The sequence below is a fragment of the Entelurus aequoreus genome, linkage group LG25 (genome assembly GCF_033978785.1).
Source record: "Entelurus aequoreus isolate RoL-2023_Sb linkage group LG25, RoL_Eaeq_v1.1, whole genome shotgun sequence".
Classification (NCBI taxonomy): Eukaryota; Metazoa; Chordata; class Actinopteri; order Syngnathiformes; family Syngnathidae; genus Entelurus; species Entelurus aequoreus.
The window spans coordinates 7349312-7362696 of NC_084755.1; the positions used below are offsets into that span (position 1 = coordinate 7349312).

Sequence of the window (13385 nt, forward strand, 5' to 3'; positions counted from 1 at the left end):
CTTACGTGTAGTCATGTTAGTGTTTATCACTCACAGCAACGTAGTCATCTTACGTGTAGTCATGTTAGTGTTTATCACTCACAGCAACGTAGTCATCTTACGTGTAGTCATGTTAGTGTTTATCACTCACAGCAACGTAGTCATCTTACGTGTAGTCATGTTAGTGTTTATCACTCATGGTATCACTTATCTCTTGGCACACAGCCTTGTGTGTGTGTGTGTGACGTGTGCTAGCGCAATGACTGGGGCCTAACACTGTGTGTGTGTGTGTGTGTGTGTGTGTGTGTGTGTGTGTGTGTGTGTGTGTGTGTGTGACGTGTGCTAGTGCAATGACTGGGGCCTAACACTGTGTGTGTGTGTGTGTGTGTGTGCTAGTGCAATGACTGGGGCCTAACACTGTGTGTGTGTGTGTGTGTGTGTGTGTGTGTGTGTGTGTGTGTTGCTGGTTTGAAAGAGCAGTGAGGTCATGGAAATGTGACCCCATGGTTAAAATGAGGTGTTATAATTGACGTAAACACATGTGGACTAGACATTCTTAGGGACCTCTGGAGATCTGGGGTCGTACTTATCAAGCTTCTTAGAATGACTCCTAAGAAGTCTGCTAAGAGTTGACTTAAGAGTAAATAAATTCTTGGCTGAAAGCTGCACTTAAAAGTTAGTTATCAAGCGTCTTACTCACACTTTCAGCGAAGTGTAGGACTGAATCTTAAGTGTCACACTCAGAGCTGAATTACGACATTACTATGTGCCGTAAACGCAATTTTAGGTGACGTCATTTCTGTGTCCATAGAAATGACCAATCACGGAAGGGAATCCCTTGTCTAAGAATAAAGAAATATCTTGGAAATATTTAAGTGGACAATGGGAGTGTATATTTTGACAATAAACTTCAAAATAATACAAAACAAACTAGTCCCCGCCGGCACTCGCGCTACCGCTCCCTCTCTTCTCTCGCCCACACACTCACTGACGTCACTCACCTCACGGCCACACACATACGCTACTGTCATAACATTTTCTTTCCAATTCATTAATTAGGCAACTAATTTGAAACTGGTGTGGGTGGCTCTATATATACTAGCCCACTGCAGACACATGCAGAAATCAACAAGGAATCGAAAAGTATTAAATCTGTGACAAAAATAATATCCTCTCTGTCTAAACGATACCGTTTGATCAGCTGCTCGTCATCAAAAAAAACAACAACATTGTTCCGTTCCCTGAACGTTGGCGCACGTCTCTCTCGCCTCAGTGCCATCCCCTGCTGGCAACTCCTAACCACTTAAGACACCTCTGAAGGTCTCTTAAATATCGTGGAGAGTAGGAGTGATTCTTAGACTTAAGAACGTTGATAAAAAGATTTTATTCTTAAGTTTGAGAGTAGGACTAAATTTCGCAAATTCTCAGGACTTAAGTGTAAAATGGCACTCTAAGAAGCTTGATAAGTACGGCCCCTGGTTTTTACGGCATGATAAAAATTAACGAGAATAAATGCATGCTTTTATTTTGTAGAATATGACGCACGACAGGAAGTCAGAGTGCACAAGTGAAGTGTAGCATGCTTGAATGTAACTGACAGACACAAATGATAGTTTAATTAACTTATAGACAGTTTTGGTTTATTTAAAATTGTACTTAAAATACATGAAGTAGTACGTATAATCTTTGAGTTACGAGTATTGATTGAACGTTTACTATGACAATTAATGCTGTGATTTTAAACGTCATATGCAGAATTGGACCAAGCAGGAGGGTAACGACAAGGCTGGTGATAGACAGCAAGGACACAACTCTTTCATTTACAGATCGCTGAAGATAAAATGTCAAAAGAACCGAGATGTCAAAAATCACTTTAAAGGCCTACTGAAATGAATTGTTTTATTTAAACGGGGATAGCAGATCCATTCTATGTGTCATACTTGATCATTTCGCCATATTGCCATATTTTTGCTGAAAGGATTTAGTAGAGAACATCGACGATAAAGTTTGCAACTTTTGGTCTCTGATAAAAAAGCCTTGCCTGTAGCGGAAGTAGCGTGACGTCACCGGAGGAAGGGCTGCTCACATTTCCCCGTTGTTTTCAATGCAGCGAGAGAGATTCAGACCGAGAAGGCGACGATTACCCCATTAATTTGAGCGAGGATGAAAGATTCGTGGATGAGGAACGTTAGAGTGAAGGACTAGAGTGCAGTGCAGACATATCTTTTTTCACTCTGACCGTAACTTAGGTACAAGCTGGCTCATTGGATTCCACGCACTCTCCTTTTTCTATTGTGGATCACGGATTTGTATTTTAAACCACCTGGGATACTATATCCTCTTGAAAATGAGAGTCCAGAACGCCAAATGGACATTCACAGTGACTTATCTCCACGACAATACATCGGCGAAGCACTTTAGCTACGGAGCTAACGTGATAGCATCGGGCTTAACTGCAGATAGAAACAAAATAAATAAACCCCTGACTGGAAGGATAGACAGAAGATCAACAATACTATTAAACCCTGGACATGTAACTACACGGTTAATGCTTTCCAGCCTGGTGAAGATTAACAATGCTGTTGCTAACGACGCCATTGAAGCTAACTTAGTAACGGGACCTCACAGAGCTATGATAAAAACATTAGCGCTCCACCTACACCAGCCAGCCCTCATCTGCTCATCAACACCCGTGCTCACCTGCATTCCAGTGATCGACGGAAGGACGAAGGACTTCACCACGATCATCTGTGCGGTCGGTGGCTAGCGTCGGCTAGCACGTCTGCTATCCGAGTCAAAGTCCTCCTGGTTGTGTTGCTGTAGTCCGCCGCTAATACACCGATCCCACCTACAACTTTCTTCTTTGCAGTCTTCATTGTTCATTAAACAAATTGCAACAGATTCACCAACACAGATGTCCAGAATACTGTGGAATTATGAGATGAAAACAGAGCTTTTTGTATTGGATACAATGTGTCCCAATACTTCTGTTTCACTGGTTACGTCACGCGCATACGTCATCATACATAGACGTTTTCAACCGGAAGTTTAGCGGGAAATTTAAAATGTCACTTTATAAGTTAACCCGGCCGTATTGGCATGTGTTGCAATGTTAAGATGTCATCATTGATATATAAACTATCAGACTGCGTGGTCGCTAGTAGTGGCTTTCAGTAGGCCTTGAAGTATATTCAGCAGTGGGTGAATTTGCTCTTGAGCTCCAGCAGGTGGAGGAAAGAATCCTCAACAAACGTGAAACCAGAGTCAGACTCGGGTGGTGGACGCGGTGCTCCAAGGTCAGTCCAAAGTGGAAACTGTTTTGCAACGTGACTGCCCCAACTTCTCTAAACAAGACAGGCTCCGATTTGCAGGCAAAACCTGATACAGGCGTGGCAAAGGACGACCACAGTAGGACGACCAGCAGGAGATACAAGCAGGCCCCCTGCTGGACATAAGTGTCAACAGACAATGTTATCAGTTCATGATTGACACTGGTGCCAAACACTCATTCTTGAATGAGGGTGTTCAAAATAAATTGTGTGCTTTCTTTTTGAAGGTCAAAAGCTTCGCTGTGATCACAAGAACGATACCTGTCACCAAACAGCTTCCGGTACAGATTGCTGGACACTAATTGAAGGACACCGTCGTGGTCCACCTGTACACACCTTGCCTGCTTGGTAAAGACCTGCTTTACAAACTAAACCCTGACATTGAATATTGCACAAAAGGAACCTTCCTGGTGTTACCTGACAGCATAACCATCAAGCTGCAACAACATCTACTGGGTAAGCCTCCTCCCAGGAACGAATGAAGGACAAGGACTGCTCCAACTGTCCTATGAGTGAAAGCCCTGGCTGACTGAGCTGCGTCCGTGTGTACCGCCACATGTATGATCACCACTTAGACGACTCCTATATATGTTGGAAGTCAAGGTGTGGTCGCTCATGTTGACCTATCCTTACAACAACAAGCATGGTATAAGATGGACAATTGCTGTCCCACATTGTTCCCTTGCCCTCTGTCCTGCCTACGAAACCAAAGACTTAAGTGGAATGATGAAACAGGGCGTAGCTGCCGCTGATTGAACCGACACGCAAATACCACATTTTAAATATTTCGGTTGTCTGTTAAAAACATAAATAGCTATGGGCTGCAATTTGGACATTCCTGCTGTAGGCTACGAGGAGCTAGCAGCTACACAACAGCTGAGCTAAAACAACACATTTAAGCATATCAAATCATTATAGTTGCTTATTACATAAACAAAGTCGCCAAGACAGAAGTCTGATAAACTATTCAGTAACAAACGTGTCCGCATAATTCTTTCTACAACAGGAACCATGCTTAGTGAATTATTGTGGCCACAATAATTCACTAGGTGTTGAAAAATATCAAATTACTATTGCAAAAGCATCCGCCATAAGGTTAGTGTTTTTCTAATATTTGTGTCAATATAGAAGCATATTTTGTGGCTTTCACCATATTGAATAATATGCATAAATGTAGGGTCGATATCACTAAGGGATTCCCTACCCTAATGCCACCCTCCAGTGGTCCACAGAAAAAGGCTTTCATTGACCTCAAACATGACCTGTCCTCTGCCTCTGCTATTGCTGTGCTTGACTATCAGCTGACCTTTTTCTTGGATGTTTCTGAAAGTGATAGTACTACTAACAGTCCCTTTTTCAGGGACAGAGGCGGGAGGAGGTGAATTGGATCGTGACGAGTTTGAGCGTGTCAAGTTTTTATTTCATAGATATGATCAATCCGGTACAAGGGAAAAGGTACGTCCTGACTTGTGTTGACAATTAAAGTGGTTGGCCGGAAGCAACCCCAACCTCAAAGGAGGATGCCAAATCAGTAATTAAATGGTTTGTGAATGACCTAATACCCCAAGATGGTTTCCCCACAAAGATTAGGTCAAACAACGGCACCCATTTTTAAAAATACTCACTTAGCTTTGGTCGAAAAGGCTCTCGGACTAGAACACAGGTTATCATACTCAGTCCCAAGGTGAGGTTGAAAGGATGAACCAGAACATCAAAACAAATTGGCTAAAATCTGTGCACAGACCAAATTGAATTTGATTGACATGTTTCCATTAGCATTAATTATCATTCGAAGGCCCATGAATAAAACTGTTTTTACACCCTTTGAATTTTTCACCCTATGAACTGCATACCAGGTCAGCCCTTCCCAGGACCAGCAGCTCCCTTGGAAGGAGGAATCAGCGTGAGACCAAAATGGTATTTTTACCAAATGCAGAATTTGTGTGCCAGTTCCTCTGTGCAGATTCGAGGATGACACGCCAGATTCCCTTCCGCCCGCTGAGAAGGTCAGGGTCAAAGTCGGATCCAAGGCCTGTTCCCGATACCTGACTGGAGAGGAGAGAGAACACCCGATACCTGACTGGGAGGAACGTGGAGAGGAGAGAGAACACCCGATACCTGACTGGGAGGAACGTGGAGAGGAGAGAGAACACCCGATACCTGACTGGGAGGAACGTGGAGAGGAGAGAGAACACCCGATACCTGACTGGGAGGAACGTGGAGAGGAGAGAGAACACCCGATACCTGACTGAGAGGAACCTGTCCAGTGATGACGAGAAGGACTAAGGTTGTCAGCCATGGGAAGGGGTGAAATAGTACCCTTCTCCACCAAGGCAGCCAAAAACCCAACGAGGTGTCGGCAGGCCACCAGCCTGAGGCACCACAGAGGGATCTACACGAGCACTAATCAATAATGGACTCATATGAAATTCAGTGTTGTTCAAAATCAATCATATAACAACAATGCAAATGCCAGAGAAAGAATTCTGCAACAGCTTACAGTTATAAGTCTATATTCATTTTAAAATAGATTTTAGTTTGATTGATCATTAATGTGAAATACATCTGTATAAGCACATATGTATATGTATTCCTCTAATTATGTTCAATGATGTGCATGATCAAGGTATTCAGTTATTTGACTAATCAGAGGTGAGGCCACTAATTGTGTTCTGTGATATGGTTTAGCTGCAGGCTGATAGCAGTGGTCGCTCAACGAGGGTCATAGAGGAATGTCGCCCCACATAACAACATTGGGCTTTTCGCCTCTACCTGCAGTATAGTTTTTTAAGGAAGTGGTCTAGGTCAGAAATCCGTATGGTCCAGGGTTCTAAAACCCTGGAAGGGGGGACTGTGGTGGAATTTCTGACCTTTTGGACCATATTTTGTGTCTGTCAAAGTCCGGAAAGAGAGCGAGGTGGAAAAGCATCAAGAAGGACACAACAGTAGTGGAATGTCTGCTTGTTTCTCTTTTTTCTATTCTGAACCATTGGAAGAGCATATGTGGGTTAGTTGAACGTATGGTCGGCCTGACCATTGTACAAAATGTTTTGATGGTTTATTATGACTAAGAGATTCAAGGATGTTGCAGAACAAACAGGTCCAAAACAACTGGACCTTGACACACGAGGGAAACACATCAAATGGCCAAGTAGACCAAGTCTATGTATGATTGGCATGATTCCTCCAACGTCTCCGGAGACATCGTCAGTTTGCATGGCAAGTCAATCCAACCTTGTACCATTTGATTATGGGTAAATAAAACTTTTGTACTAACTTCACTTTTGTTGCTGTTTAAGATTTGGACATTCCACCACAGTCGGTAGGTCAGTAAGGTCCACCACTCAGGAACCAATCACCACACCACTCATGTGGATCTCATAGTCCTAAGTCTGATTTGTGCTGCGCACTTCAACTTGTTGTCCTGCACTACATCCTCTAAATAAACAACTTGTTGTCCTACAGTACATCCTCTAAATAAACAACTTGTTGTCCTGCACTACATCCTCTAAATAAACAACTTGTTGTCCTACACTACATCCTCTAAATAAACAACTTGTTGTCCTGCACTACATCCTCTAAATAAACAACTTGTTGTCCTGCACTACATCCTCTAAATAAACAACTTGTTGTCCTACACTACATCCTCTAAATAAACAACTTGTTGTCCTGCACTACATCCTCTAAATAAACAACTTGTTGTCCTGCACTACATCCTCTAAATAAACAACTTGTTGTCCTGCACTACATCCTCTAAATAAACAACTTGTTGTCCTGCACTACATCCTCTAAATAAACAACTTGTTGTCCTGCACTACATCCTCTAAATAAACAACTTGTTGTCCTGCACTACATCCTCTAAATAAAGTTTATTTAGAGGATGTAGTGTAGGACAACAAGTTGTTTATTTAATAAACAACTTGTTGTCCTACACTACATCCTCTAAATAAACAACTTGTTGTCCTGCACTACATCCTCTAAATCAGGGGTCACCAACGTGGTGCCCGCGGGCACCAGGTAGCCCGTAAGGACCAGATGAGTAGCCCGCTGGCCTGTTCTAAAAATAGCTCAAATAGCAGCACTTACCAGTGAGCTGCCTCTATTTTTTTAAATTTTATTTATTTACTATCAAGCTGGTCTCGCTTTGCTCGACATTTTTAATTCTAAGAGAGACAAAACTCAAATAGAATTTGAAAATCCAAGAAAATATTTTAAAGACTTGGTCTTCACTTGTTTAAATAAATTCATAATTTTTTTACTTTGCTTCTTATCACTTTCAGAAAGACAATTTTAGAGAAAAAAATACAACCTTAAAAATGATTTTAGGATTTTTAAACACATATACCTTTTTACCTTTTAAATTCCTTCCTCTTCTTTCCTGACAATTTAAACCAATGTTCAAGTAAATTTATTTTTTATTGTAAAGAATAATAAATACATTTAAATTTAATTCTTCATTTTAGCTTCTGTTTTTTCGACGAAGAATATTTGTGAAATATTTCTTCAAACTTATTATGATTAAAATTCAAAAAAAATTATTCTGGCAAATCTAGAAAATCTGTAGAATCAAATTTAAATCTTATTTCAAAGTCTTTTGAATTTCTTTTAAAATTTTTGTTCTGGAAAATGTAGAAGAAATAATTATTTGTCTTTGTTAGAAATATAGCTTGGTCCAATTTGTTATATATTCTAACAAAGTGCAGATTGGATTTTAACCTATTTAAAATATGTCATCAAAATTCTAAAATTAATCTTAATCAGGAAAAATTACTAATGATGTTCCATAAATTAATTTTTTTTAATTTTTTCACAAAGATTTGAATTAGCTAGTTTTTCTCTTCTTTTTTTCGGTTGAATTTTGAATTTTAAAGAGTCGAAATTGAAGATAAACTATGTTTCAAAATGTAATTGTCATTTTTTTGTGTTTTCTCCTCTTTTAAACCATTCAATTAAGTGTAAATATCATTAATTATTAATAATAACATAGAGTTAAAGGTAAATTGAGCAAATTGGCTATTTCTGGCAATTTATTTAAGTGTGTATCAAACTGGTAGCCCTTCGCATTAATCAGTACCCAAGAAGTAGCTCTTGCTTTCAAAAAGGTTGGTGACCCCTGCTCTAAATAAACAACTTGTTGTCCTGCACTACATCCTCTAAATAAAAAACTTGTTGTCCTACACTACATCCTCTAAATAAACAACTTGTTGTCCTACACTACATCTTCTAAATAAACAACTTGTTGTCCTACACTACATCCTCTAAATAAACAACTTGTTGTCCTGCACTACATCCTCTAAATAAACAACTTGTTGTCCTGCACTACATCCTCTAAATAAACAACTTGTTGTCCTACTCTACATGGTCAAAATAAACAACAACTTGTTGTCCTACTCTACATGGTCAAAATAAACAACTTGTTGTCCTACTCTGCATGGTCAAAATAAACAACAACTTGTTGTCCTACTCTACATGGTCAAAATAAACAACTTGTTGTCCTACTCTGCATGGTCAAAATAAACAACAACTTGTTGTCCTACTCTACATGGTCAAAATAAACAACAACTTGTTGTCCTACTCTACATGGTCAAAATAAACAACAACTTGTTGTCCTACTCTACATGGTCAAAATAAACAACTTGTTGTCCTACTCTACATGGTCAAAATAAACAACTTGTTGTCCTACTCTGCATGGTCAAAATAAACAACTTGTTGTCCTACTCTACATGGTCAAAATAAACAACTTGTTGTCCTACTCTGCATGGTCAAAATAAACAACAACTTGTTGTCCTACTCTACATGGTCAAAATAAACAACTTGTTGTCCTACTCTGCATGGTCAAAATAAACAACAACTTGTTGTCCTACTCTACATGGTCGAAATAAACAACTTGTTGTCCTACTCTACATGGTCAAAATAAACAACAACTTGTTGTCCTACTCTACATGGTCAAAATAAACAACTTGTTGTCCTACTCTACATGGTCAAAATAAACAACAACTTGTTGTCCTGCACTACATCCTCTAAATAAACAACTTGTTGTCCTACTCTACATGGTCAAAATAAACAACAACTTGTTGTCCTACTCTACATGGTCAAAATAAACAACTTGTTGTCCTACTCTGCATGGTCAAAATAAACAACTTGTTGTCCTACTCTACATGGTCAAAATAAACAACAACTTGTTGTCCTACTCTACATGGTCAAAATAAACAACTTGTTGTCCTACTCTACATGGTCAAAATAAACAACAACTTGTTGTCCTACTCTACATGGTCAAAATAAACAACAACTTGTTGTCCTACTCTACATGGTCAAAATAAACAACAACTTGTTGTCCTGCTCTACATGGTCAAAATAAACAACTTGTTGTCCTGCTCTGCATGGTCAAAATAAACAACAACAAAGTCATAAAAAGCTGATATGTTGATAAATATTGTGACTTTGAAGACAAATAAACAACAGTTAATTGGTGAAAAGTAATATTGAATAATTGTTCATGGCCTGAGACAAGTCAGACATGTTCCAACTTAGGAGCTCCAACAATGGCAAGAATCTTATTTCTCATTTTGTGGTTTATTTGCAAGAACAAAAGAGCAAGTAGAACTGCATTGTGGGTAAAAGGTAAAGAAAAAACAGCAGCTAATGTCCATACCTGTGAGGAAATGAAGGGGTTGTCATTTGAATGTGGAGGTTGAAAGTGTGAATTGGAGAAAGAAGAAACTTACTTCTGGAACTCCCACTCTCGGTTGTCCAGTGGACACACCTGTCTGGTCTTCAGCCAGCGGGAAATACAGTGGAAGTGGAAGGCGTGCTGTGGACCACAACAACACTCCTATTACCTTTATCATCCCCCCAGATATACACATTTCATGTGTGTGTCTCCTATTTTCTGGACCATAGGGCGCACCACATTATAAAGTGCACTGCCAATGAGCGACGTCTATTTTCATACAAAAGGTGCAGCAGATTTTATAAGGCGCATTAAAGGAGTCATATTATTATGATTATTTTCTAAATGTAAAAGACTTCCTTGTGGTCTACATAACATGTGATGGTGCTTCTTTGCTCAAAATGTTGCATTGCTGATGTTTTACTCATCATCTTCAAGTCGCTTTCTGACAGTCTCTTCAGAATGCGCCGTTTTGTGGGCGCTCTTATTTACGTGCCTCCACTTGGACAGCGTCTTCTCCCCGTCATCTTTGTTGTAGCGTGCAAGGACGGGAGTGGAAGAAGTGTCCAAAGATGGAGCTAACTGTTTTAATGACATTCAATCAATAACGGAGCAGCATCTTCTCATCCGTGGCTCACTAGTGCAACAACAACACAGGAAATGTGTCCCGTGAAAAAGTGTCCGACCGGAACTCTCTAATAACTAAAGTTCCTTGGGTGAATAATGTAGTCACTACACCGCTATGTTTTAGTGCTTTCATGGTGAGTTTACTGACAGATATAAGTAAGAACTTGACACTACTTTATATTAGAAATGGCAATGAATGTCACATAACAAGATAGAGAAAAAGAAGAACATTATTGACGGACTACAAAGGGGGACTTGCGCAAATTTTCAGGACTTATGCAGATCCCAAATACACATCAGCAGGGACCAGAAGGTAAGAAAAGTTTCTTTTGTTTAATACTGTGAAACAAAACGCTAGATAATGTCTGCTAATGGGTGCCATTTTGCGGTCCTTCTACACACACCATAATAATACCATACGTTGAAGCACAGTATGTCTGACTATGGTAGCCGTAATGCTCCGATAATCCATCAAACGGTGCGGCTTGATAGCTTACCAAAGTCCTACTAAAAAAATTTGACAGATTTTTGAGTGCCGTGTGTAATGTTCTATATTCTCAATGGAACATTAAAAGTTTTGGTGTTGTTTAATGGCGTCATCTTGCAGTCCACACGTATCTCCTTGTGTGACTGCCATCTACTGGTCACACTTATTACATCATGTACCAAATAAAACAGCTTCGAGGTCGGTAAGCACAACCAGAATTATTCCGTACAGTAGGCACACTGGGTTATAAGGTGCGCTGTCAAGTTTTGAGAAAATGAAAGGATTTTAAGTGCGCCTTATAGTCCAAAAACTATGGTACATGTATATATAATTGAATGAAAGAAACAAGATTTGTAATAATGGTAGTACAATGAGAAGTGATGGTGTCACTCACGTTGCAGACCCCCCAGGCGACGGTGCACTCCTCAGATGTGGCAGAAGCTTGGTTGGCCTGACATTCTATACCTGAGGGCATGACGACAACTTCATCAAGTATTTTATTCAACAAGACCTTGTCTGTTTCCATCACAGAACATTCCCATTCTAAGTATTTATTTGGACATTTAAAAGTAACAGAAACAAAACATAACAACAACAAACATGTATACAGTTACTAAAAGGAGTAGGAAGAAGCAGAGCTGATTAAATCCTACTCCTTGTCATGTAAGAGTAATCAGTCAGGAGGTGTAAGAAGAGTCCACTTACAAAGATCCATGATGTGGTTTCGACAAATAGCACAATTATCCACAACAATGTCCCAGGCCCACAGTGCCACAGCGTTCCACTAGTGGGGAAAACAAACTACAAGTTAGTAAGCACAGCTCACCCTAAAATAAAACTTACCCTAAATATCAGACTGTAGGCCGCTACGTTTATTTCCTACACTTTCACCCCTGCAGCTAATTAATGGATTTTTTTTTAATTGTTTACGTTAAACACATGCAAAGACACTTGAATGGTGTGTTATTGTTTCTGCTCTGGCGCCATCTTTTGGATGAGTTCACTCACTGCAGGTGCTGCCTGGTGAATGCCTACAGTGTTTCCTGCTAGTTAAAGCTTTAAACCGTTGAGTCTTCTAGCCATCCATAGCGTATCTACTCGTATGGATTCTTCATTCATCAGTCCAAGCAACGTTTGTACGTTTTACAATATAACTAAAACTATTCTTACTCACTTAAGTGTCCCATTTGTGATGTCTGTAGGAGTGTTTTCATGCATATTTTGTACATGCTATCGTAACGTCATCAAGCTAGCTTGGTTAGCATTAGCTAATATGCTAACAGGTTTACAAGTGTCTGTTAGTATTATTAACTTACAATGGCATTCTTTTTGTATTGTTTCACTTTCACAAATTCCTCAGTAAATTCACCAAAATGTCAGCGTGGAGTTATTGAGTCTGTTTAGCTGATTGGAGAGCTAGCTTGCGCAGCTAATGTGTCCATGACCATGACTTCTGTTTTGTTTGATCAGCCGTTTTAATGCCGGGTTACAGACACCGTTTGGAAACAATTTAGGTATGTAAATAAACACTTACTAAATATTTCTGTGTAAATAACTCATTTCTCAACGTATATATCTGCGACTTATAGTTATAGATAATAGTTATAGGGGAGTTATAGATTGTTTTGAGTTTAGCAATCTGCTGTCAGAGGTAATGTTAGCTAACATGCTAAGCTAACCTATTTCCTCAATTGCGCCACAAAATGTTCTGTTATTCAATGGGTTATCACAATATACAGTAATATACACCGATAACATATACATGACGTGTTATTGAATACAAATAACATGAACAAGAAGCGCAAAGTCACGCTATTAGAATCAAGCTAATTTAAAGCTAAAGCTAATTTAAGCCGCCGTGATGTAGCGTTAGCCATTTAGCATGCTAACTAGCGCTCGAACTGCGTTTCCTCGGGGACCACAAGGGCGATAATGATGAGCAAGAAGCCTGAAAAGAACACCTTTTTCACTTCAAATCGCTTCTTGCTCGCTCCGCTGCTGGAGCAGCTCGGTGCGTCGACGTCCATCGCTGCTGCCATCTTCTATCGACAAGTTGGCCACACTAAGTAGGACTTCCGCCAAGAAGATACAACTTCCGGTGCCCTTTCAATGACGTTTCAGCGACGCAACTAATCGCAAGTGGCACGCACTCATACACGTTTGTTTTCATAAAGTGATGACGCTTGTTGGGAATTGTTTTTAATGTAAAGCGACTTCAGCCGTAAAGTGAAAGCTTTTATTTTGAAAGGAGGGTGTGCGGTGTTTTTTGGCAAACTAGCTGTAAGTGGAGCGT

General features: G+C 39.9%; 1 protein-coding gene across 1 annotated transcript; it reads right to left on the reverse strand.

Annotated features, from left to right (window-relative positions):
- Positions 1–9843: 9843 nt before the first annotated feature.
- Positions 9844–13211, reverse strand: LOC133642331 (RING-box protein 1). Its single transcript, XM_062036457.1, has 5 exons — positions 13054–13211; positions 11798–11876; positions 11487–11557; positions 10034–10119; positions 9844–9960 (listed from the first exon to the last, which is right to left on the reverse strand). Exons 1-5 carry the CDS (start codon positions 13129–13131, stop codon positions 9948–9950), a joined length of 327 nt encoding a protein of 108 aa, XP_061892441.1. The 5' UTR covers positions 13132–13211; the 3' UTR covers positions 9844–9947.
- Between the last annotated feature and the right edge of the window lie 174 nt (positions 13212–13385).

Coding starts and splice junctions, on each gene's coding strand:
- LOC133642331 (XM_062036457.1), bottom strand. CDS start 13,131: ATGGCAGCAGCGATGGACGTCGACGCACCGAGCTGCTCCAGCAGCGGA. Junction 11,558..11,797: donor AAACCACATCATGGATCTTT/GTAAGTGGACTC, acceptor TCATGCCCTCAG/GTATAGAATGTCAGGCCAAC. Junction 10,120..11,486: donor TCGCCTGGGGGGTCTGCAAC/GTGAGTGACACC, acceptor TGTGGTCCACAG/CACGCCTTCCACTTCCACTG.